The sequence below is a fragment of the Ctenopharyngodon idella genome, chromosome 16 (assembly GCF_019924925.1).
Source record: "Ctenopharyngodon idella isolate HZGC_01 chromosome 16, HZGC01, whole genome shotgun sequence".
Lineage (NCBI taxonomy): Eukaryota > Metazoa > Chordata > Actinopteri > Cypriniformes > Xenocyprididae > Ctenopharyngodon > Ctenopharyngodon idella.
This window is the reverse complement of record NC_067235.1, coordinates 8,630,958-8,655,272: the sequence shown is the minus strand read 5'-3', so window position 1 is coordinate 8,655,272 and position 24,315 is coordinate 8,630,958. Positions and strand designations below refer to the sequence as shown.

The window sequence follows — 24,315 nt, the reverse complement described above, 5'->3', positions numbered from 1 at the left end:
CAACCTTAATATTATAAAGCGACGAGAATACTTTTAGTGTGCAAAAACAAAACAAAATTAACGACTTTATTCAACAAATTCGTCTCTCCCCTGTCATTCTGTTATGCTATTTACATTGCACAGCTTCCGTGTCTACATCCGATCGCCGGCTCAGTATTGGCCGGCTCTGGTCAGGTGAGCAGCACAACGCATGCGTGTGATGCTGACGCAGGAGCTGGCCAATACTAAGCCAGCGTTTTGACGTAGAACCTGGAAGCGCTGCAACGTAAACAGCGTAGCAGAATGACAGGGGAGAGACGAATTTGTTGAATAAAGTCCTTATTTTTGTTTTGTTTTTGTGCACAAAAATTATTCTCATCACTTGACTGTGGTAATTTCATTGCTTTCAATGGAGGATAAAAAAACCTCTCGGATTTCATCAGAATATCTTAATTTGTGTTCTGAAGATCAACAAAGGTCTTATGGGTGTGGAACGACATGAGGGTGAGTAATTAATGACAGAAATTTCATTTTTGGGTGAACTAACCCTTTAAGTCTATAGTCCCAGACTAAAATGCAAATAAATATAAATAGTGTCATTGTCTAGATCATGTAAGTTTAGTATTGATTCATTTCCATTGTAAAAATCATTAGTTATTAATTTAGTTAATTTATCTATACAAGAAGCTCATCGTCCAGCTCAGTTCAGTTCTCATACAATGGTGTAAATGCAGGCAGATCAGTAATATTGTTGAATATTAAGTGAGTATTAAGCCCTATTCGCACGGAATTAGTATTACCTGGTGACCTTTAGTCATTTGTAATAATTGCAGAGGATGTCTGTGATCTTAATCCCGTGAGAATCGGCCATGTCTGTAATTTGTAAAGTAAAAATCTCCCCGCAAATGACCTACCATATTTCGCTGAATACTGAGGTCCTGTGATAATATTATTCCTGTGCGAATCGGCATAGAACGTTATCATTTTCAGTGGTGTTCGGTGGTGGTTTAAAATGAGGAGGTAAAGCCTCATTTATGTCCCTGTTACACAATTTTCCTGGTTAAGTTAACATTACATAAAAAGAGAGACCAAATGCAATTCTATTTTGTATTTTTACACTATGTAATGTTCTATTTATTAAAACCAAGTATAAATTTCATCAAGTTAACGTTAGTGTTTTTACACATTTTTACATTTATTCTCAAATAATAACTAAAGGCAGTAACAATTTAAACAATATATTATTTATAAACTAATATTCAGCTTTTCTTTTTAACAGTCAATTTAATCAAGCTTGTACACACTGGTCAGTGGTCACGAAGATGTACCTTTAATTTCACCACGTTGATTGCTCACTAAAAACACCTGGAGTCATCATGTTTTCAGGCCATTTCAAGTTTGATTTTGACATGACATAAAGCGGTGATATCTAAGTGACAGTTGTTTACTTACTTTTTAATTAGTCTTCCCATTGACGCCATCACTGTCTTCATTCAGGCAGATTCAACAAGAACGTGCGCGAAAACAAGAGGTGGGATTTATCACACAAACCAATCACGTCCAATCATAACCGATCATATCCAATCATAGCGCAAAGGAGGCACTGCCTCCTCTCACGTGACTTTCCCCCATTCATTCTCAATTACCCCCTGACTAAACCCACCACACGCTAGGGGATCTGCTTTATTTCTATGAGCAAAAGGGAGGCACAAGAGACACGGACTCCCGCTGTAACTTCACCTGCAGGTGTCGCTGTTTGACAGTGTTACTTTAGAAAAACGAGTGACTTTTACACTTTTTAATGTCAAATTTTGTAACATTTGCGTTGCTTTATTTTTGTAATATCAATTATTTTCTCATCTAGTTTTTTTAGAGGAGGCACTGCCTCCCTTGCCTCCTCAGGGGAAACGCCCCTGATCATTTTTTCAAGGTTTTTGTTTCCTGTGTTCCTTTTTATCCATCTTTTGCGAAGAATGGAGGCTGCGTTGGAGTGTTTTGATAGTATTTGGGGTGCTGGGTCATATCGCTATACACCATACAACTATACAATTTGCAGAAAGAGAAAGCTGAAAACCATCAGAAGAGCGGAAACAAAAAGGATGATGAGATGGATGACATGTATAGCAGCATGCGGTAAGGAACATTCTTCTTTTTATGATATATCATACAGCTAGACCTATAATGATGACAAGACATTTCCAAGCAATAGCCTATCCAAAATAGTGCAAAATCAAGCGAGGGGGTTCGCTTATCTGGGAGATAAGTCAGTAAATTCGAGTAAAATCACAGGCTTAACTCCCGTGCGAATGCACCACACGAAATTCAGATGTGGGGGGTATTTTCTAAATCACACGAGGTCCCCAAATAATACTAATCCTGTGCAAATAGGGCTTTAGTCTGTGATTTTATTGCCGTCCGAATCCAGAATGTCAGTGTTTTTCTCCCACCTTCCACGTAAAAATCCCCGGATGAATTACCTACTGTTTTTTTTTGTTTTTTTTTTTGACAAACACCAAGGTCGTGTGGTAATTTGATTGCCATCTGAATTCACATCTCTGAGTTTAAAAAAAGAGACAAATTCAAAATTCACTGATTAAATCCTTTTTGACCACTGCAGAGCATGCTAACTGTTGTGCTTCGCTGTAATTTGCAAGCATTTTAAAGATGTACTCTTTTATTGCTAAAATGCTGGAAAGTATTTACAAGAACAATATTTCATCACTGCTCCACCTCAGCGAAGTGGGAACTGTTGAGAACAAAAAGGAGAAAGAGAAGAAATGCATGTAAACAGGGCCTAAATCGGCGTTGGCGAGTATATGAAATGGTGTCAATCGCCAGTTGGCCGGTAACTTTTTTATGAACCCTAACAAAGCAAAGTTGTGAGAACATGAACGTTGAAAAATGGGAAGCTTATGTGAATGTAAAGAGTTGAGAAAGACAATGCATGTGTTACAGTATCAGTATATTGGATCCGTGCATTAAGTGACAGCAGCCTAATCTACTAATCTAATCTTAGACCTACCTGAAAAACCTGAAAAGCACTGTTTATGTCATTTTTATCTTTGTTTACTTCTTGTCTTCAATAATGTTTTAAATTTATATTAGTTATAGGCTAGTATTTTTAGCTGTGGTATATGATACACACAACAACAACAGAACCAAGCCAAAGCTTTTAAAGACACCATACAATTAAAACTTTCAGTTGTGAGGATTTCAGTCCATGTCTGTTGGCTTTATTGCTATCTTTATGCTACTGTAGTGGAGGATACTCCTAAATTAAACTAATTAAAGCCATCTACTACAAAAACGGAACAAAAATATTTGATGATGCATCTTGCAATGAGGATATCCAAATTTTTCCTCTGCAACTTGTTGCAATAGAAAGAAGTAAATACATGAAAGAAAACTGTGCTTATCAAGGCATTTCATGGGTCTTTAAACTAACATCTTTGTTAAGTAATGTCACTGGGAAATGACTATGCATTTCAGCCTCGGCGGGATCATAGGCTAACAACAATGGCCTGTTTCCAAACGGTAGAGATAGGAGAGCATCCAAGCATCTTAATGAGCTTTGTAATCTAAATGAAATAGAATGTAGATTCAGCAGCAACCTTTTAATCGTTGTTTGATTTATTGTTTTTCATTGTCACCTCCCTACAAAAGAACCTAATTAATTACCTGCCTTTTGGCTTGTCATCTCATTTCTCAGGGAAATGAAATGCCCTCTGCAACATTAACTAACACCACAGTTACCAAACATTAGTGGCAGTTATTTTAATGGAGCGAGAGAGGAGTCCTTTCAGTGACCTGTCTTCACCGCATCTGACTTAGGATGAAGGGAGCTTAGACAAAAGAAAGCGCTCTGATAGATCCATGATTCCACTTGGCATTTCAGATGCAATTTCAGGTGTAATTATCAAAAATGTGTGCACTGCTGTGACCTGACACCTGGGAGGAGCTATTATGTGCAGAAATGTTGTCTGGATTCATGCTTTCCACCATCACTGGGGTGCATAAAGGATTCCAGCAGCAGCTGGCACTGGCAGTTGGCTGTTGTGCCAAGAGATAGCAGAAAATGTGTGCTCAGTTTCTACAGTTTACTGTGCTGCAGCAGACTGTCCCAGAGAGCAGAACTTTTTAATGGTGGAAGTGTTCAGGGGGCCACAGAGCAATTGCAGCAGTATGTGGCAGAGAAGAAGTTTAGTCTTTAACAGAGCTGCCCACTGAAGCGCTAAAATCACCTTTGACATCTCAGAGCTGTGTGAGATTAAAGCTGAAACTGGAGTTGTAACCACATCGCTCTCACCTCCATGTACAGAGCATTCAACACAGAGGTCTGCAAAAATGCATACTGTAGTTGGATGCATTTGTTTTAGATGCCAAGATGTGCGTAGCCACAAACAAGTTACAGCAACACTGACTCAGCCAATTCCATTAGTTTAGGGAAGGGGGACTGAACAATAGCAGAAAAAAAAAAAAAAAATCACAATTTTTCCAATTCCATTTGGAGCTGGTATACAAAAATGACACACTTCACTTTACATTTTGAAAATAGCTTGTATAATAACAAAAGTGTTTCTCGCTCAACATAGACATAATCAAGAATACTGACACTCTACACTAGATAAAATCAGAGACATGAAAAATGCACATGGTGAGGATAGTTATAGTGTGTTTTGTCATAAACAAATTCCACAATCTGACATCTGACATTAGTCATTTGATTTTAGTTCTAATAGACACTGGTACTATAATAAAGGTAGAGTAAGGTAAATTTCTATTTCCCAACAAAAAAGCTAATGGAGCAGCAGCAAAGAAAGACAAGCTAAAAATATGTAGTACATTGACTTTTCACATCATGTTTTATTAGCCTACTGGTTGGCAGTATTTTCAGACTGTATTATTATTATTATTATTATTATTATTATTGTCTATTATGTGGGGGTATCATGTTTCTTCCCCTGTATCTATGTTCTAGGTTTTTGATTTCTTTGTTCTAAAGTGACCTTGGGTTCTAGAAAGGCACTATATAAATAAAACAATTCCCAATCCTGCAGGTTGGTTCTGAAAGCTGTAGGTTGTGCAGGATCCAGCAGACTACAGTGATATGGCGTACTTTACTAGTACTATACAGTGTCACTCCACCATTGGTACCTGCATCAACTCTTTACAATGCTGAAAGCGTGCTTGTCTGCACTGCGTTTTGGGATATATGCCCAGTTATAATGCCGTTCTCCATCACTTCATAAATTACTGCTGCAATGATCAATAAATAATGTCCACAATTTTTTCTGCTTTCCACAGGCAGTAATAGAGCCACATGAATTGTGACAGCTAAAAAGCAGTGAGTTTTGTGAATAACACAGTGTCCTAACCAGAAACAATGTGACAAGATTTCAGTGACAAATAATTTGCCTGTCCTTATTAAACACAAAATTTGGGTGTGACATGACACAACCAATCAAAAAACACAGCCAATCACAGCAAACTCTCTCAGCTAAAATGCTTAGACAGGATAATTACTATAGTCTTCCTTGTGGAACTTGAGGGATTTCTTATAAAATATCTAAACTTCCACAATCAATTTGATAGTTTAATATATATTTGAAGAGTAAAAGAGGGTTCACACTGCCAGCGAATAACAAAGCAACAGGAAATCATTCATTTTCAATGTGAGTCAGGCAACAAGCAGCAGCAACTGTTGGTAATGCAAAAAAAATTGAGCAGAGCAGAACTTCATGCTAATAAGCACTAAACCGATGAACCAACTACCAATGGGAGAACAGAGAGCCATCTGCAGACTGATACAGTTGGATACCACAGCTGAGTAAGACCCCATAGAAGCCACTAGCTCAGAGACTAATCCTCTGTGATTTTATCACTGTTAATGTGAACGCAGCATAGTAGGAGATACATTTTACTGCATGTGGCTTTGTTATACCTGCCTAGGACAACATGTAAAATACCAAGAACACCAATAACTATAAAGATAACTATATTAGTGTCCATCCACACCAAAGTTCTGTTTATTGTAAGCGTGCACTGCAGTTATGTCATCTGCCGCTTTAATGCCGAGTGAATACTGATTGGCTCATGTAACAGGGAACGTTCTCAGAACTTTGGCTAATGATTTGGCAAGGTTCTCTCAAATTTAAGAACAAACAGTCTTTCAGTAGCATTATCATAACATTTGTTCAAAGTTATTTGTACTTTAATAATGTTCTCAAAATCTTAGCACAAAAAAAAAAAAACATCATTTATACATCGTTCATGACAAAGTTTTTTTTCTAAAACATTTTAGTTGGACATTTGTCTAACTTTTCTTTTCTTTTTTAAATGTTACTACTCATTTCAGAATGTTCAAAGAAAATTTAAAAGTAACTTTCCCAAAATGTTTGCAGAATGGAAAAAACATTTTACAATGGAAATGGAAAAAACATTTACAAACACTGAACATTTTGAACCTTCAGAAAACATTCAGAAATAACGTTTTCATAACTTAATGGGAACGTTAGCAAAACGGTCTTAAAACATATTTTTGTTAGCTGGTTGATTGGCTCTTTGTTTTTATCATTCATTATCTATAAAAAAAAATGTTCTGAAAAAAACATCCAATGTTATCATTGATCTGTGTTGTTATAGTTATCATTATAGTTGTGGTGTGAACTTCTCTTCTAACAGAATTAGAAGAACGATTATTAAAACTTAAGTTATCATTACTGGTGTAAACAGGCCTTAAAGCTTATACAGGATTCTATAATAAACCTAATAGGTTGTTTGCACATGACGTCACTGCTGTGGCGCAAAATGTGGCTGGAGGGCAGGAGGTGAATTTTCTATATAGGAATCGCTATCACAAACTCAAAATTCCTGTTTTGCATCATTTATGGTTGCTTAAATTGATCAAACCGAGAAACCACAAGGAGCTTTTATCATTTACGTAACTTTTATCATTTTTTAACTTGAAAAGTTGTCGCCTTTAATAGCGTTTTGCGTCTGCTGACACTTAATATGGACACCTGCTTACCTATTTTTGTTTTTGACTTGGTTAAATATTCACATTCTTCATGCTATCGTTTGCCGGGAAGAGAAGCTATTTTATCCCATTGCATGATAATTTGGTGTTTTCACTTCAGTTTTGTAGAATTCCTTTCACAATGTTGATCTGTTTACCGTGAAAATGGTGTCACACGCTATGGTAGAAAATGGTAGAAAATGTACAAATAAAAAAATACATGTTCAACAAGCTGATAGAAGTCGATCCGTTTCTTTGTTGGAAGGGTGTAAATGTAACTGTTGTTTTTCAATGTTGTCTTTGTAAATATTCACTTTCCCATATGGCCACGGAGGAGAATCGGAGCGTCACATTCAGTGGACAGACAACGACACACTGTATTTTTTTGTATTCATTTCAACAAATGACAACCAAAATCAAACCCATAGAAGCTTGTGAACAGGTTTGAAGTGGCTGCGTGCAAGTTATGCTCATTCACAAACTGAGTGAGAGTCATATTCGCAAATGTAATGTTAATTATTAAATCAAACCAAAATGCAAAACTTTCAAAAACACTCAGCTATGTGATTATTTTATTGAGTGGGTTTAATCAGTGACATTATTAGATTTGCTATAAGGCGTCTTCCCATCAACCTGCTTCCCTTAGTGTTTTTACACATAGAAAAGGCGACAATTGTATTACACCGGCTATTTTTTTCCCTGAACGATGATGTGAGATCTTGTTGCAATTTTTGATTCAGCATAAATGACCTACAATGGCGACATTTTTCACAATCACAACAAAAAAATCAAAAGACTGCCCTTAACATCACTAACAGAAAGGCAGCACGATATAAACAAACCAGACTAGAACTCGTGACGGCAGCTTCACATTCTCTATATCTACCGTCTCGATTCAGTAAAAAAAAAAAAAATCGCTCCTCTTCATAACATAAGGATCATGTCCAACATATGTTGTGATTTTCTGTTTATACCTTTCTAAACCAGCACAGTATGGACTTTTCTCCATCTCTTCCATTCTAATTTTCACTTCTTGCCCTCCACCCGAACTTTGCACGTCACCAGAACCACGTGATTGCAAACAACCTATCTGCATCAAGAATTTTCAATACTCATGGCACAGCACTATAGTGTATTCAGCAGCAAGTTAAGCTGAATTGCAAGTGGTTAGTGAGTACACACTTTTGCTGAAATATTTTAAGTGGTGCAATTGTTGTGTAGTGAATTCACATGGGGTCCATGTATTGAGAACTGCCCTATCAGCCCTTAATCTGGAACCAAGCAGAGATATTGACTAACACAGGAAGTCATCCCTCCCTACACGTCTGACATCAGCCTTGTTTGTCTTTCACCATATGCCGCCCACTCCAGAGATACAATATGTCAGTGACAAACACTGGGTATTATTTTAATACAGCAAGTCATTAGCTGCTTATATTCTCCATTTAATGATTTTTTATTTCATTTTACTTGACAAACTGGCAACTGTTTATTTCCTTAAGGAGTAAATTGTTCGTCCTTAACAGGAAAGTTCAGAATAGCTAGGGCAGACTTCTGATTACTATCTGAATTCCCAGGTGTAGTCACACATTTGCAGCATTTTGATTAATGTTGAACGCAATTATCCTCACTGGACATGCAGGTCAAACATGCGGGTGGCTCAGCTGCCAAGGGAGTAGCACACATAAACTTTATATAATCATCATTAGAAGGGGAGGGGAAAGCTGGATAATTCACATTTTATATTATAAGTCTGTAAGATAAGAAGATAAAAGAAAAAAATCTAATGGGTTATAATTGCTTTGAAAAGCCAAAAAAAAAAAAAAAAAAAATATATATATATATATATATATATATACATATGACATTACACATATTATATGACATAGTAGAATAGATTCAGTAAATAAATTAATAAAAGATTTCGACATGCCATTTCTTGCCACTGACTTGCCACTGACTTACCAATATGACTGATCAGAAGAGTTTTGGGGTTTATGCAAAATAAGCCGCAGTCATATGCATGCGAGTTGGTATTAGGGGTGAAATAGTATTGCTGATATGAAATTTAGCCCCCAAAAAGTAATGTAAATAAATAAATACCCTCTTTTCCATTTCCTGTTCTCCACTGAAATATTTTCTGTTTATCTTTCTGGATTTCTTTCATTTTGAATGAGAATTCTCTGCATTCTCTGAATTATCCTGCATTTATTGCATTTTATTTAATACATTTTACATTTTACCTTAAAACTACACATTTATAGGCCACAAGTGTGCACATCATGTAACCTTCTTTCTCTGAACATCTTTATTCTTACCTTATCAGCTCTTTGGACCAATAATGGTTAAGTCCCACCTAATGGCCTGAACAGATAAGTGAACGAAATAAACAAACGCACGTTCATGCCTATAAAAATGCAAACAAAATGGGAAAAGCACAGGGTGTCGCGATGTGTAAAAGTTTTAATTTGTCGCGGCGCTTTAAAACTCAGCGCGAGTAACTGAAAAGGAAGGCGCAATGTTCAGAGACCATCAACATTTTCTCTTTTTCATCACCACTAGGCTAGGGCAAACAAAGTGCAAGAATTAATATTAAAATCTATATTATTTATTATTCAAAAAGATCAGGGGCTTTTGGCAATAATCAGGGGCTTAATTTACCAAATTAGCTATTCGCCAATGGGATATTAGAAGAGAACAATATGCCCCTGCTGGATGAGTCTTAAGTATGTGTTTGTTTGCTTCATATTTAATAGCGCTCCATTATGATCGCTGTTGATGAGCTTGATGTGTGCCATACCTAAGCGTGGTCCAATTGACCATTCACAAGACAATCGCGGAGCAAAGAGGACACTGACAACGCGTCGACAGACAAGACAGAGCAGGTTACTTTTGATATAAAACAAAGTCTCACATTTCAAATTTTGTAATTTTCAAAGAAATGTAAACAATAATTACCGTTTTGAGAGAGTGCCAGCCCATGCTGCTTTATGTCGTGACTAGGCATGGGCTGGTATTAGAATTTGACGGTATGATAACCTTAAGCCAAAATATTACGGTTTCACGGTATCACAGTATTGCAATTACAGCTCTAAAATGTGTTATTTTAAAATGTCTAGGTAAAAAACTACTTTTTTCCTTTGAACACTCTGGACTTCTCACAAAATTCTAGAATGGATCTCTATCCTAAAATCATTACTATTTATCACAGGAAAGCAGCTGACTTGACAAAGGCTAAATTTGCTCACTTGGGTCTGTACTATACACCAGTACACATGCACCTCCCTTTTTGACTAAAGTATTGTGTTATTTCTCCCTCCAGTCACTCTCGTGTTACTCTTTCCCAATGGTTCTAAAGAATACACCATTTGAGATATATCAGGTAAAAGGCTCATGAATGAAAACAACCTTAGGGTGCCGATAAAGCAGTTGTCTTACCTGATCCCAGGGACAGATGATTCCTCCAAAAAACATAAAGAGGTAACCCATGGCAACCAGGCAGGCCCAGATCACCAAGGAGAAAACATGGAGCAGCTTCTTGAAGACGGACTCGATGCAGACCAGAACAAAGATAGTGAGGAAAATAGCCAGCGCAGTGGGGACAGTGATTACAAAGGCGATGTGATCCTCGATATCCTGCAGAGAGATAGCAGTGTTACAAAAAGACCTTTAACTGCGCCTTCCAACTGCACCTGCATGACAGCCACTAGATAATAGTTGATCAGATAAACTACAGACTGCCTGTCAACCCAAAACCCCACAGATTCTGCTGTCAAACTGAGGGACTGAGCAGTGACCTTTCAGTGACCTTTGCTGGTTAATTTGTTTCCTCTATAGGTTACACAGTGTCCCTGTTACTTTTAACAATACACAGTGGTTATAAGAACAAATATAATGTATAATAATTGTAAGCAGCACCACAAAATAATTGCACATTAAGTATATTAAATGTAGGTTATAAATAATAATCGGTAACACTTTACAATAAGGTTCATTAGTTAAATGCATTAGTTACAATGAACTAATAATGAATTGCACTTCAACAGCATTTATTAATCTTTGTTAATGTTAATTTCAGCATTACTAATACATCATCAAAATCAAGAGTTGTTAGTTAATGCAACAAATGAACCTTACTGTAAAGTGTTACCTAATAATCCTTACTTACTTCAGTCTGTAATGCACTTACACTTTTGTTCCAGCATTGCTACACTGGTATGTACTGAAATTTGGTATGGTAGCACGACTTCAATGTGGTCTCTTTTGGATTTACTGCTTTAGCTTGTATTATTGACATCAAGTTGCTTTGGATAAAAGCATATCCTGAAATAGGTTTCAACAATTCTTGCAGAGTTTATTTCTATCCCTAATTAAACAATAATCTACATCTTTAAACTGAGACGTCCTTTGACAGAGTTTGATGACATGGCGAACATTTTCAACTCATTCCTATGGGACTTGGGCTTCGTGCTCATGCGTTGAGTTGTGGGATTGACTTCTCAATCGGAAAGGCTGCATCCTAGTAAGGCTGCATATCTCCACAGCCACGTAATCAAACACCACTGAAGGCAGTCTTAATTTGAAGAATCCTTTGAAGGCAGCTTTCGTTTTGTGTCCTTCATTCAGCACATTTTGAAAGATGCATCGAGTGTATCCTTCACATCCTTAAATTACCCTAAACCTTTTGCACACATTCCAACTCATGAAAAAGAACTGACGGAAAACAAGTCTGCGCTGAGCTTGTCTGAGTCCATTATGTAATGCAAGACAAAAGTAATGTTTTTCCAAGATGAAGGCCTACATGTTATCTTTTGTTTTGGTGTATATTAATCACTTAACAATAAACTGCCAATTATGTAAACCACTGGTAGACCACAGACAGTTGTCATCCACTGCGTTTATTAACAGAAAGCCAGTTAATAGAAAGATTTTTACAAAGTATTTTTCCAAAATTAAGTTTTAATAGTATTGTCGTGCCGTGACAGCCTAGAGGGAAAAAATACTGCTCAATGGTTGCTTTTCTTCAGCTCAGGAGACTTAGTTGTGATTCTCATATATCTCTCATTTTAGTATCAACAGCATTTCAGATGTTTCTCCTAAAATTCCTTAGGAGAAATAAAAGTAGACAGAAATGAGACCTGAGAAATATCTGAGAGAAACTGAGTCAAAACTGAGAATGTGGTGGAAGAAACAGACAAGTCCCCCACCCCCAATAATTAGAAATGGCCAAATTGCCATAGGCTACAAATAAAAGTACATGCGAACAAATTGTAATGCAAATAGTTTAAAATGATTATTTCCCAACTAGAATTAGACCTAGAATTTCCTTCACTGATCTGTTTCTTTATGCTTTATAAAAATAAAAAAAATGGTCCCCACCAATGTTCATGACATGGTTACAGCCTTGTTGTCACGTTGCAATCTCTATTTACATAGGAATATTTTATTGCTCAGTGGTTTTTCTCTTTAAGCTCAGGAGACTTATCTATTCGGACGGGATTAGTTGTACAAGGGTAGATAGAGTAATGCAATTTTACCATAAGACGTCTGTAATATTAATTTCCAATTCGCACGGGATAAGAAATCTTGGTAAAACTACCAGAAGTGGGAGTAACTCGATTTACGCACCGCCGTCACCTGCCTTTTTATCTCACAATTCTTTTTTACTCCCAACTGCGAGTTTACATTTCTCATCCTGACTTTTCAGAATTGTGTGCTATAAGCTCGCAAGAAAGTTTGATTGCGAGAAAAAAAAAGTATGAATAATTTGTGAGATAAAAAGTCACAATTATGTATGGAAGGCAAGGGTGCGCTAAGAAAGTTTTAGTAGCAACTTCAATATCCTGCATTTATTGCATTTTATTTAATACATTTTACATTTTACCTTAAAACTACACATTTATAGGCCACAAGTGTGCACATCATGTAACCTTCTTTCTCTGAACATCTTTATTCTTACCTTATCAGCTCTTTGGACCAATAATGGTTAAGTCCCACCTAATGGCCTGAACAGATAAGTGAACGAAATAAACAAACGCACGTTCATGCCTATAAAAATGCAAACAAAATGGGAAAAGCACAGGGTGTCGCGATGTGTAAAAGTTTTAATTTGTCGCGGCGCTTTAAAACTCAGCGCGAGTAACTGAAAAGGAAGGCGCAATGTTCAGAGACCATCAACATTTTCTCTTTTTCATCACCACTAGGCTAGGGCAAACAAAGTGCAAGAATTAATATTAAAATCTATATTATTTATTATTCAAAAAGATCAGGGGCTTTTGGCAATAATCAGGGGCTTAATTTACCAAAGTAGCTATTCGCCAATGGGATATTAGAAGAGAACAATATGCCCCTGCTGGATGAGTCTTAAGTATGTGTTTGTTTGCTTCATATTTAATAGCGCTCCATTATGATCGCTGTTGATGAGCTTGATGTGTGCCATACCTAAGCGTGGTCCAATTGATCATTCACAAGACAATCGCGGAGCAAAGAGGACACTGACAACGCGTCGACAGACAAGACAGAGCAGGTTACTTTTAATATAAAACAAAGTCTCACATTTCAAATTTTGTAATTTTCAAAGAAATGTAAACAATAATTACCGTTTTGAGAGAGTGCCAGCCCATGCTGCTTTATGTCGTGACTAGGCATGGGCTGGTATTAGAATTTGACGGTATGATAACCTTAAGCCAAAATATTACGGTTTCACGGTATCACAGTATTGCAATTACAGCTCTAAAATGTGTTATTTTAAAATGTCTAGGTAAAAAACTACTTTTTTCCTTTGAACACAATATATTTCTAAGCAACATAGAATATTTGGAAAAGTATTTTAGATTAAATAATTAAAATAAATAATTTAATTCTTCTTAAGTGAGCCTAAGCCTGCAGCTCAACAATAATTAGAACAGAAATTGAATTATTTTCTGTATAAAAAAAAAAAGTTGCAGTCACTTGAGTTAAGCATGTGATCAGCTAAAGAAGATATTAATAGCTATAATAAAAATATTAAAAAGTATTAATATAGTTATTATATGATATAATCATTTGTTATTTTTATATTACAGAACAACAGTAAGATTTCAAATATTCATGGATGTCTTTATTTCTTGCTTTCAAACGTTAAATCCTTGAGCTTTTATTTTGACGGAAAACCACAGGGAGATCCAGGAAGATGTTTCTCTTTGACAGCAGATTTATAAACTACATTCTCAGTACAGATGTTTGGTGCACGTTGCGTTCCTAAATTCAAATTATAAGCGACGCAAACATACAGCACTTGCAGAGCAGCATTTTCTGTGAATCGAAGCCGAAAGCTGTTTTACTCCATACAGCGCGTCAGACTGTATTTCTATAATTACATCACAACCGTAGCGATTTGATGATCGCACTAAGACACATCACATTCTCACATCCATGCATTGTCAAAATTCATAAAAAGTTACCGGGCAACTTGTGAATAAGCGTTTTAGCGCTGATTTTTACTCGCATTTGGCGCTTTGAACCCTGCCGATCATGCTAAGTGTCCCGCAAATGGCGCTGCGAGCTCGTGCAGCTGTCAGAAGCAATCCGTGCATGAAATAAAGTTATTAGAAAACGTAACATTTTGCAGTTTATTAAGTAATTGTTCTGGCGAATTTTGCGATTTAAATCATCAGACAGTTACCAGCCACTTCACTTCATCTTTTTTGATGGGGGAAAAAGTTTCAGGGGTTCACCTCCTTCTGCCGTCCTACACACACAGGTGACTGACTGACTGCTGGCACCAACGGAGGGGGAGGGGTCACGTTACTCACTACGCTGCACACAGCCTGGAGAATTCCTGCACTTTGCGTCTTTGACGCGACATAAAAAAACAGCTCATACCGCAGGAACGGTATAACGGAAAAATTTAGTGGTTTTGAAACCGTGACGGGGGGGTGGCTGCTGTGTTGGTGCTATGCAAATTTCTAGCAGGGCTGAAAGTGAGAATATTAAATACAATTAGAAAATGTTAAAAAAAAAAAAAATTGTTAAATACAGTACTGTTTATCATATGTTTGTTTTTTGTTTTTTGTAATGTGTTTTTGTGAAATCATAATTCTGTTTTGATTTGTTTTCACTGTGTGATTTTGAATTGTTTTAAAACCAGTTAATAATTATAATAATAGAATAATAATCATTCGTAAGTAAAATATTGTATAACTTTGTGGCCCCGCCAAGATATTTGTTACCACCTCATATTCCCTCACTCCCACCCCCAAATGTATTGTCCTCATTTTTTAATTCATAGAATGAGATTTGAGGTTGCCCCACAACACAGATAAAACTGAACGTGCTTTTAGCACAACTTACTGGACATGCAACTTTGAAACTGTTATGAAACATGCAAGAAACAAATATCATTTTTTTCAATGTCCCTGGGTTGCAAAATGATGTAAGGTTATAAGATCTGCAGCACGGTAATAAACAGAATGATATTGTGCATTGGTGTGGACGCTAATATACACTCTAAAAAATGCTGGGTTAAAAACAACCCAAGTTGGGTTAAATATGGACAAACCAAGAGATTGGGTTGTTTTAACCCAGCGATTGGGTTAAATGTTTGCCCAACGTGCTGGGTAGTTTTATTTAACCCAACTATTGTTTAAAAATTACTATATGGTTGGCTTAAAATGAACCCAAAATAGGTTGGAAATTAAAAATCAGACACATAATTACTAGAGGCAACAATAATAATCAAAAGGTGAACATTTATTAATAAGCTATATAATAAATGTTTATTGTTTAATTATTATTCATTAAACATATTAATAAATGTTCATTTCAACATATTTTGGGTCCATTTTAAGTAAGCAATACAGTCATTTTTAAACAATAGTTGAGTTAAATAAAACTATCCAGCAGGTTGGGCAAACATTTAACCCAGCCGCTGGGTTAAAACAACCCATTCACTGGGTTAAAACAGCCCAGTTGCTGGGTTTGTCCATTTTCAACCCAACTTGGGTTGTTTTTACCCCACATTTTTTAGAGTGTAGTTATCGTTATTGTTATTTTTAAAGTTATCGTTATTGGTGCGAACAGGCCTTTAGTTTCAGAACACAAAACATCCTTGTTACTCCAAAAACTTTTATTGAAACCAAGATGCCAAAACAACTCATTTTCTACTTCTGGATTTTTAATGCGTAATAGAAATGAATGTATCAGCACAAGACTGCCAGAAAAGACAGCCTCATCATTGCCTCTTTAGCCCAGCCCACTCACGTGTTACATGGACACTGGACTAAAAATAACATTACCTTCCAAAGGATCCTAATGTTATTAAAGTGTTTGTTTATTTTCAACTATGTGAAAGACTCAGTAGAGCATTATTTGTTTGTTAGGTTCATTTCACTGTGTGTTGGTGGATTCTTTGTTAAACCAGTTGCAATACAACTCAAGCTTGCAGACTTTTACCGAAAGATATGGACCTGACAGTAATGCAGTCAGATATAAGTAACGGTGTCCATCAGTCTATCAGTGACTTGAGTTCTGCACTTAAGTTTGTTTTAGATAGTTATCCAATATAGCACAGACCTTACTGACAACACAGAATTAGGGTTGTGTCTGTGTCTGTCTAATAGCATCCTCTCTTAACAGAACTACAGCTAAAAGCATTTATTTGGGTCAGTAATTTGACAGTGACTGTTCTGTCTTTTAGCCGTTTAGGTGTCCATTAAGTTGAGTTACATACACATCAACACATGATCATTCCAATGTCAGTGCAGGGTTTTTTGAATATGGTAAAAGCTGTAACTTTTTAACCCTATAAACACTCACCAAAGTATGCATGAAGGGCATGTGGCTAAATGTTTTTTTTTTTTGTGTGTGTGTGTGTGTGTGTGTGTGTGTGTGTGTGTGTGTGTGTGTGTGTGTGTGTGTGTAACTTTTGGATTGATGGTATGTATGGTTCTGTTTTGATATTTTACATAAAAGATGTTTATATATAGTCGACAAGAAAAAAAAAAAAATAGCTGAATTTATTAAAATGGCCCCATTCAAAAGTTTGTGAACCACTGGTTCTTAATACTGTGTGTCGTTACCTGGATGATCTACGACTGTTTTTTTGTTTTGTGATGGTTGTTCATAAGTCCCTTGTTTGTCCTGAACAGTAAAACTGCCCAATGTTCTTCAGAAAAATCCTCCAGGTCCTGCAGATTCTTCAGTTTTCAAGCATTTCTTGCATATTTGAACCCTTTCCAACAGTTATTGTATGATTCTGAGGTCCAACTTTTCACACTGAGGACAACTGAGGAACTCAAACACAACTATTAAAAAAGGTTCACACATTCACTGATGCTCCAGAAGGAAACATGATGCATTAAGACCTGGGGGGTGAAAACTTTTGAACAGGATGAAGATGTCCAAATTTTTCTTATTTTGTTTAAATATCTTTCTTTTCTTTCTTTTTTTCATTTAGCACTGCCCTTCAGAAGCAACAGAAGATACTTGCATGTTTCCCGGAAGACAAATTAAGTACAATTTACATTGATCTTCAAATTCAAAAAGTTTTCACCCCCCGACTCTTAATACATTGTGTTTCTTTCTGGAGCATCAGTGAATGTTTGAACCTTTTTTAATAGTTGTGTTTGAGTTCCTCAGTTGTCCTCAGTGTCAAAAGATGGATTTCAAAATCATAAAGTCACTGCTGGATAGGGTTCAAATATGCAAAAGATGCTGGAAAACTGAAGAATCTGCAGGACCTGGAGGATTTTTCTGAAAAAAATTGGGCAGTTTAACTGTTCAGGACAAACAAGGGACTCATGAACAGCCATCACAAAACAAAAAAACAGTCGTAGATCATCCAGGTAATGACACACAGTATTAAGAATCAATGGTTCACAAACTTTTGAATGGGGCCATTTTAATAAATTCAGCTATCTTGTCGACTATATATAAACATCTTTTATGTAAAATATCTTACTCAGGACACTATTAATTAAAAATGAACATGCATTTTGTATGATCTCTCTTATTTTATCAAAATTGTTCACATTTTCACAGATTCTGCAAGTGGTTCACATACTTTTTCTTGCAACTGTAGTTTATCATTCAACCATCCAGGGTGCATTTTGATTATGAACCTAAAATGATTCTTTGTACATCGCTAATGTTTTCATATAGGTACAAGGCTTATGTTTTGTACATTTCAGTGTCTATGCAAATATAAAAAGCGCTAGACCACATTTTACTACATATAAATACAATACATATGATTACTAATGAGATCACCTGCTTAAACTGGCTAGTTAGAACAAAAACACAAAATATCGCTCCCTCTTTTTACCCACTGAATTACTTTAATTGCTGCTATATATACAGTGGGTACGGAAAGTATTCAGACCCCCTTAAATTTTTCACTCTTTGTTATATTGCAGCTATTTGCTAAAATCATTTAAGTTCATTTTTTTTTCCTCATTAATGTACACACAGCACCCCATATAGACAGAAAAACACAGAACTGTTGACATTTTTGCAGATTTATTAAAAAAGAAAAACTGAAATATCACATGGTCCTAAGTATTCAGACCCTTTGCTCAGTATTTAGTAGAAGCACCCTTTTGATCTAATACAGCCATGAGTCTTTTTGGGAAAGATGCAACAAGTTTTTCACACCTGGATTTGGGGATCCTCTGCCATTCCTCCTTGCAGATCCTCTCCAGTTCTGTCAGGTTGGATGGTAAACGTTGGTGGACAGCCATTTTTAGGTCTCTCCAGAGATGCTCAATTGGGTTTAAGTCAGGGCTCTGGCTGGGCCATTCAAGAACAGTCACGGAGTTGTTGTGAAGCCACTCCTTCGTTATTTTAGCTGTGTGCTTAGGGTCATTGTCTTGTTGGAAGGTAAACCTTCGGCCCAGTCTGAGGTCCTGAGCACTCTGGAGAAGGTTTTCGTCCAGGATATCCCTGTACTTGGCCGCATTCATCTTTCCCTCGATTGCAACCAGTCGTCCTGTCCCTGCAGCTGAAAAACACCCCGACAGCATGATGCTGCCACCACCATGCTTCACTGTTGGGACTGTATTGGACAGGTGATGAGCAGTGCCTGGTTTTCTCCACACATACCGCTTAGAATTAAGGCCAAAAAGTTCTATCTTGGTCTCATCAGACCAGAGAATCTTATTTCTCACCATCTTAGCAAACTCCATGCGGGCTTTCATGTGTCTTGCACTGAGGAGAGGCTTCTGTCGGGCCACTCTGCCATAAAGCCCCGACTGGTGGAGGGCTGCAGTGATGGTTGACTTTCTACAACTTTCTCCCTTCTCCCGACTGCATCTCTGGAGCTCAGCCACAGTGATCTTTGGGTTCTTCTTTACCTCTCTCACCAAGGCTCTTCTCCCCCGATAGCTCAGTTTGGCTGGACGGCCAGCTTTAGGAAGGGTTCTGGTCATCCCAAACGTTTTCCATTTAAGGATTATGGAGGCCACTGTGCTCTTAGGAACATTAAGTGCAGCAGAAATTTTTTTGTAACCTTGGCCAGATCTGTGCCTTGCCACAATTCTGTCTCTGAGCTCTTCAGGCAGTTCCTTTGACCTCATGATTCTCATTTGCTCTGACATGCACTGTGAGCTGTAAGGTCTTATATAGACAGGTGTGTGGCTTTCCTAATCAAGTCCAATCAGTATAATCAAACACAGCTGGACTCAAATGAAGGTGTAGAACCATCTCAAGGATGATCAGAAGAAATGGACAGCACCTGAGTTAAATATATGAGTGTCACAGCAAAGGGTCTGAATACTTAGGACCATGTGATATTTCAGTTTTTCTTTTTTAATAAATCTGCAAAAATGTCAACAATTCTGTGTTTTTCTGTCAATATGGGGTGCTGTGTGTACATTAATGAGGAAAAAAAATTAACTTAAATGATTTTAGCAACTGGCTGCAATATAACAAAGAGTGAAAAATTTAAGGGGGTCTGAATACTTTCCGTACCCACTGTATATATATATATATATATATATATATATTCTTTGCTTTGTTTTGTAAACTTCCTTTGCATGGGCACTAATACTAACCTTGTTTTCTGGTACACAGATTTTAAATAACAAAGTAAAATTTAATTAATGGTACATTTTTTAGTCCCCTAATGGAGAGAAGTCATGAAAAACTGCATGGAAATGTAGAAACCAGCATGGCAGATTTCAGCTGTTCCTGCTACAATTAGAATAAAAATACATTGTACATCTGTACATAGCACACACACACACACACACACACACACACACTATTAATAAACAAATCCATTTTTAATTAGACTAAACAATTGTTTTATATTTTTTTTAGGGATTATTCGGTATTGAATGCAATATGCATTCATTTATAATATTGAATTTTTTTTTTACCTTGTCTGTCAACAAGATTTTTTTTTTTTCACAAGCTTGTTGCAATGCATTCTGGGATACATGGGATGCTGTCTTGCTGTCTGACTAAAACAAGGTGGCAGCATAATTAAGTTGCCTACCATTTGGAACAAACATTGTGCGTAGATCAAAATACCATACAATGCTGTCTCCAGAAGCTTGGGTTTTGGAACAGCACTATTGTCTACAGCTCACCAAAATGTAACTCAACATTCTCAAAATGAGACAGCAGTACACATAAAACATCTAAATGGATTCAAGCTCTAATCAGTAGCCTCTTAAGGTTTCAGTGTTTAAAGAGCCCAGGATATCTGTGAAAAGCCTTGTCACCCCATAGCATTATAATTACAGTCACAAAGTAAGACAGCAAGAAACAGCCTGATTATCAGCAGCATTTTCTGCAATCATTTTCTCACTTAAGAGCAACACTAAACCTTTGCTGTCACCACTATATCGACACTCCTCTAAAATGATCATTGTTAAAAGTCAGGGTGTCAGGCTATAGTGACATGGTGTGATTTTGATGGTGTCTCGTCTGGCTTTTTCACAGTGACAACATTTGCTTCTCTTTTCTATAATCCCCACTGTTGCCGCCAAATCCAGCATTGAAGTACTCATAGCCAGAACACACAAAACCACTAATAGCATGGGAAAACTGCCTAAGACTCATGCATAATTGATGCCAACCAGCTTTCAGAAATGCATAAGAAATGGAAACCCTGATAAAAATTGGAGGGAAATTCTATCAAGGTAGATGTAGGCTCCCCATTACAACATCAAGATGTTATGGTAGCACAATCCTATCTATTTTATCATAGAGGACACAGAACAAGCCTGCAATTGCCAAAACCTACAAGCGAGGTCTTCTACTAAATGCCACAAAGCATGCAAGGGGAACGTTAGCCCTGCGGCCACTTATCGGATGTGTGAGGCTGAGTGAAAACAGGTCATGGGGGGAGCAAAACGTCAGGGATTCAGAGTACGATTATAAAAAATGCCCTGAGAGTGCAATGGTGCTCCAAGGCTTTTTTCACAATCGGTGTGATATGTGCAACCATGGGAGTCGCGGAGAGCATTGCGGCAACCCAAGGCGGGCTCAACAGCCACTGTGATGTGAAATTTAGGTCAGGCAGTCAAAAGACAAGAGAGAAAGCAGCGCACGCATTGAGAGTGTGTATCTAGAGTATCACAGAGGTTGATGTCATACTGTGAAATGTCGCTTACTTATTCACTCCCTGATCTCCCTAATGCATTAGAGCTGACTTAATCGGATGAAATATATACCACTTATATTTTCCTATAGATTTATAGATATTTTAAAATTCATTTGGCCTTAAAATTGAGGGAAAAGCAAACAGATATTTTGGACAGCATGGCAGCACCCTGCTCATGTATCCTGTCCACATGAATTCTGCTTTTAGTTCAGGCAGTCAAATGGTGATGGAAATACCTCAAAACTTCTGGGAAAACCTGTGTAAACTGTCTCAGCATGTGAGCCAGCAATATATGTACAAAACTATGATTCAGACATCCTGACAACACTACAGCTGCTATTTCTCCTCAGTTCCATGATCCCTTTCTGCTTCATCTACAAGTGGCAATTATAGAATCTTCTGAAATTTCAAACACAATTAGTGTTGATATTATGAGGTATTAGCACAAAACTCAAACATCTGTCTGCACATAAAACCTAATTTAACCAAAAGAAGCTAGCAGCTCTATGCATACATAGTTTATTAGATTACATTTTTCTGTTTTCCATAAAATACTAATTACACAGCTAATGGTTAAGAAATCATTGATAGCATTATAGAGAATATTATTAAACAATTTGAATTCAGGGATTTCCATTTTGCTCCAGCCGAGCTACACTGAATATGAGTCAAAATGCAAACAGCTTTACTGTTGACAGGTTAATAGTTTCTACTTAATCTGTTCTGCTTAATTACCCATGACCCATGATTTTTCAAACGTGTTCCCTTTCCTTCCAAACATTGATTATGCTTCTTTATGACTTTCACATGAATCACAGAAATGATGCTTTGAAGAGAGAGATTACATACTGCATAAGGTAAACAGAGACATATGGTTTCAGCAATCAGTACAAACAGGGCTGATTGGCTGGAACTTCCTCTAAAGTGTTATGTTTTTGGGCACAGGAAATTTATTTTCTGATACACATGGTGCAAAAAAATTCAGGTGTGGGCTTGCAGAAGTATCGTTAACTGTTTTGAAAACCCTTAAAGAAATAAGCAAATTATAAGTTAAATACCCTTTCCTGTGTCACTTGCTCAGTACAGTATCAACAGAGCTCTCTCCCTCAACCAATCTAAATACTGTTTTCTGCCTTTCCCCCAGTCACCTTCCCCCCAGTCTCCAAACACTCACCAGCCCAGAGGCGAAGAAGACAGCCAACAGAGCTAGGCAGGCACCCATCACAATGAGGAGCAGAAAAACAAAAAGTGGGTGCTGCTGGCTCATAAGATAGTACGAGTCATACAGCCAGTCTGGGGACCTCTGTCTCCGGCCACGCACACCTCCTCCTCCTGTTACATCTCCTCCTGTCCGGGAGCCCCTCTCCAGCAAGTAGCTCCGCTTACGCATGGCCTCCCTCCACATGGAGCTGGCGTGCTGTTCCTCTCTGTCGGACGGTGGCTGGGGTTTGTGAGGGTCGCGCTCCTCCTCACACAGGTCCTTCAGATGGAGCACTGACGCTCGGGCTGTGGTGCGCGGCCGGTACACCGGCAGGATGGCTTCCACTGTGGAGCGCAGCATCGCGCAGGCAACATGTTGAACTGCAGACTGGCAGAGTGAGAGTGAAAGGAGGCAGTGTGTGTGTGCGAGTATGTATGTGCGAGGGAGAAAAAGAGAGAGAGAAAATGGGGAGAGGGAGGGTCTGGATTGAGGCAAGGAGAGAAGGAGAAAGCAAATGTGAATGAGAAAGACAGAGCGAGAAAGGCTAGACAGGGATGGGGGTGTGGAAAGAGTTTCCTATTAAGATGATGTGCCAAGTTTTATTGGTAAATCAAAATGAAAGGAATAATTTTTTTCATTATTTGCTGATTCTCAAGTTAAGCCCTGCATTATATTTTCTTCTTCTGTGGAACACAAAATAAGTTCTAAGGTATAATGTCAATGTCTCTGTTTTACATACAAGGACATGGATAGTAGTTTATGCTGCCAAGCTTCAAAAAGCACAATAAAAGTATTGTAAAAAATAGTCCATCCTTCCCTTGTGCTGGAGCTTTCTAATCTCATTTTTTTGCGATTGTGACACACAAAATGTGTCAATGATGTCACACCTTTTTTTTTTTAGTTGACCAAAAGCACAAATGAGATTTACGCTGGAGGTCTGCATTCCCATGGGATCCAATTAGATTTCTTCTGGTGCAGGATTAAATTAGAGTTGATTAAAGACGGAAACGTGCAGGACTTCTATGATTTGTAGGCGGGAACGAGCGGCCTGACAGTAGCCTTTAATTTGTACACATTTGTTAACAACACACAGACAGTATAGCATCATAAAGCATGCGGCCATGCAAACAGCAGCACATGCTTCAAATAAGCCAGTCCTAGGAGCAGGCTAAGCAGGTGGTCCATTAGGACAATGACAGATCAAAGTGTGGACACAGTGTAGTCAGTTTTTGGATCTAAATTAAGCGGGAGTGGCCAGGGGGGGGGGAAAAATCAATGTAAGCAGAGGGCGGGTGTACAATGAGTAATGCTCAGCAGGAATGGGCGGGTGTGGAATAGAGTCTTAGATTTAAAAAAAAAAAAAAAAAAAAAATTGAATATGAAAGTTTGGGAGAGTAATTTATTTTAGTACCATCATGAGGCACCACTCACTCACTGACTGCAGACATCCGGAGGCAATGTAGATTTGCAAGTGAGAGGAGGAGGGTACAGAGCGAATGGATGGTCTTAATTCAGGCATCTGTGCCTTGAAAT

The 24,315-nt window shown here is 37.5% G+C and overlaps 1 protein-coding gene across 5 annotated transcripts in view; it reads right to left on the bottom strand.

The window, feature by feature from the left end:
* Positions 1–23,271, bottom strand: part of adcy2a (adenylate cyclase 2a) — a 121,249-nt gene extending 97,978 nt beyond the window's left edge. For 2 of the 5 annotated variants that reach the window (XM_051865315.1, XM_051865314.1), the window contains exons 1-2: positions 14,658–14,737; positions 10,433–10,630 (exon numbers count right to left, since the gene is read on the bottom strand). Coding sequence is in view for 4 of the 5 variants with exons in the window: in XM_051865314.1 (XP_051721274.1) it covers positions 10,433–10,483 (51 nt within the window). In the remaining variant the exon portion in view is untranslated. Of the gene's footprint in view, positions 1–10,432; positions 10,631–14,657; positions 14,738–22,755 lie in introns of those variants that run through there. The other 3 variants (XM_051865312.1, XM_051865313.1, XM_051865311.1) reach the window with 3 other exon arrangements.
* Positions 23,272–24,315: the final 1,044 nt, after the last annotated feature.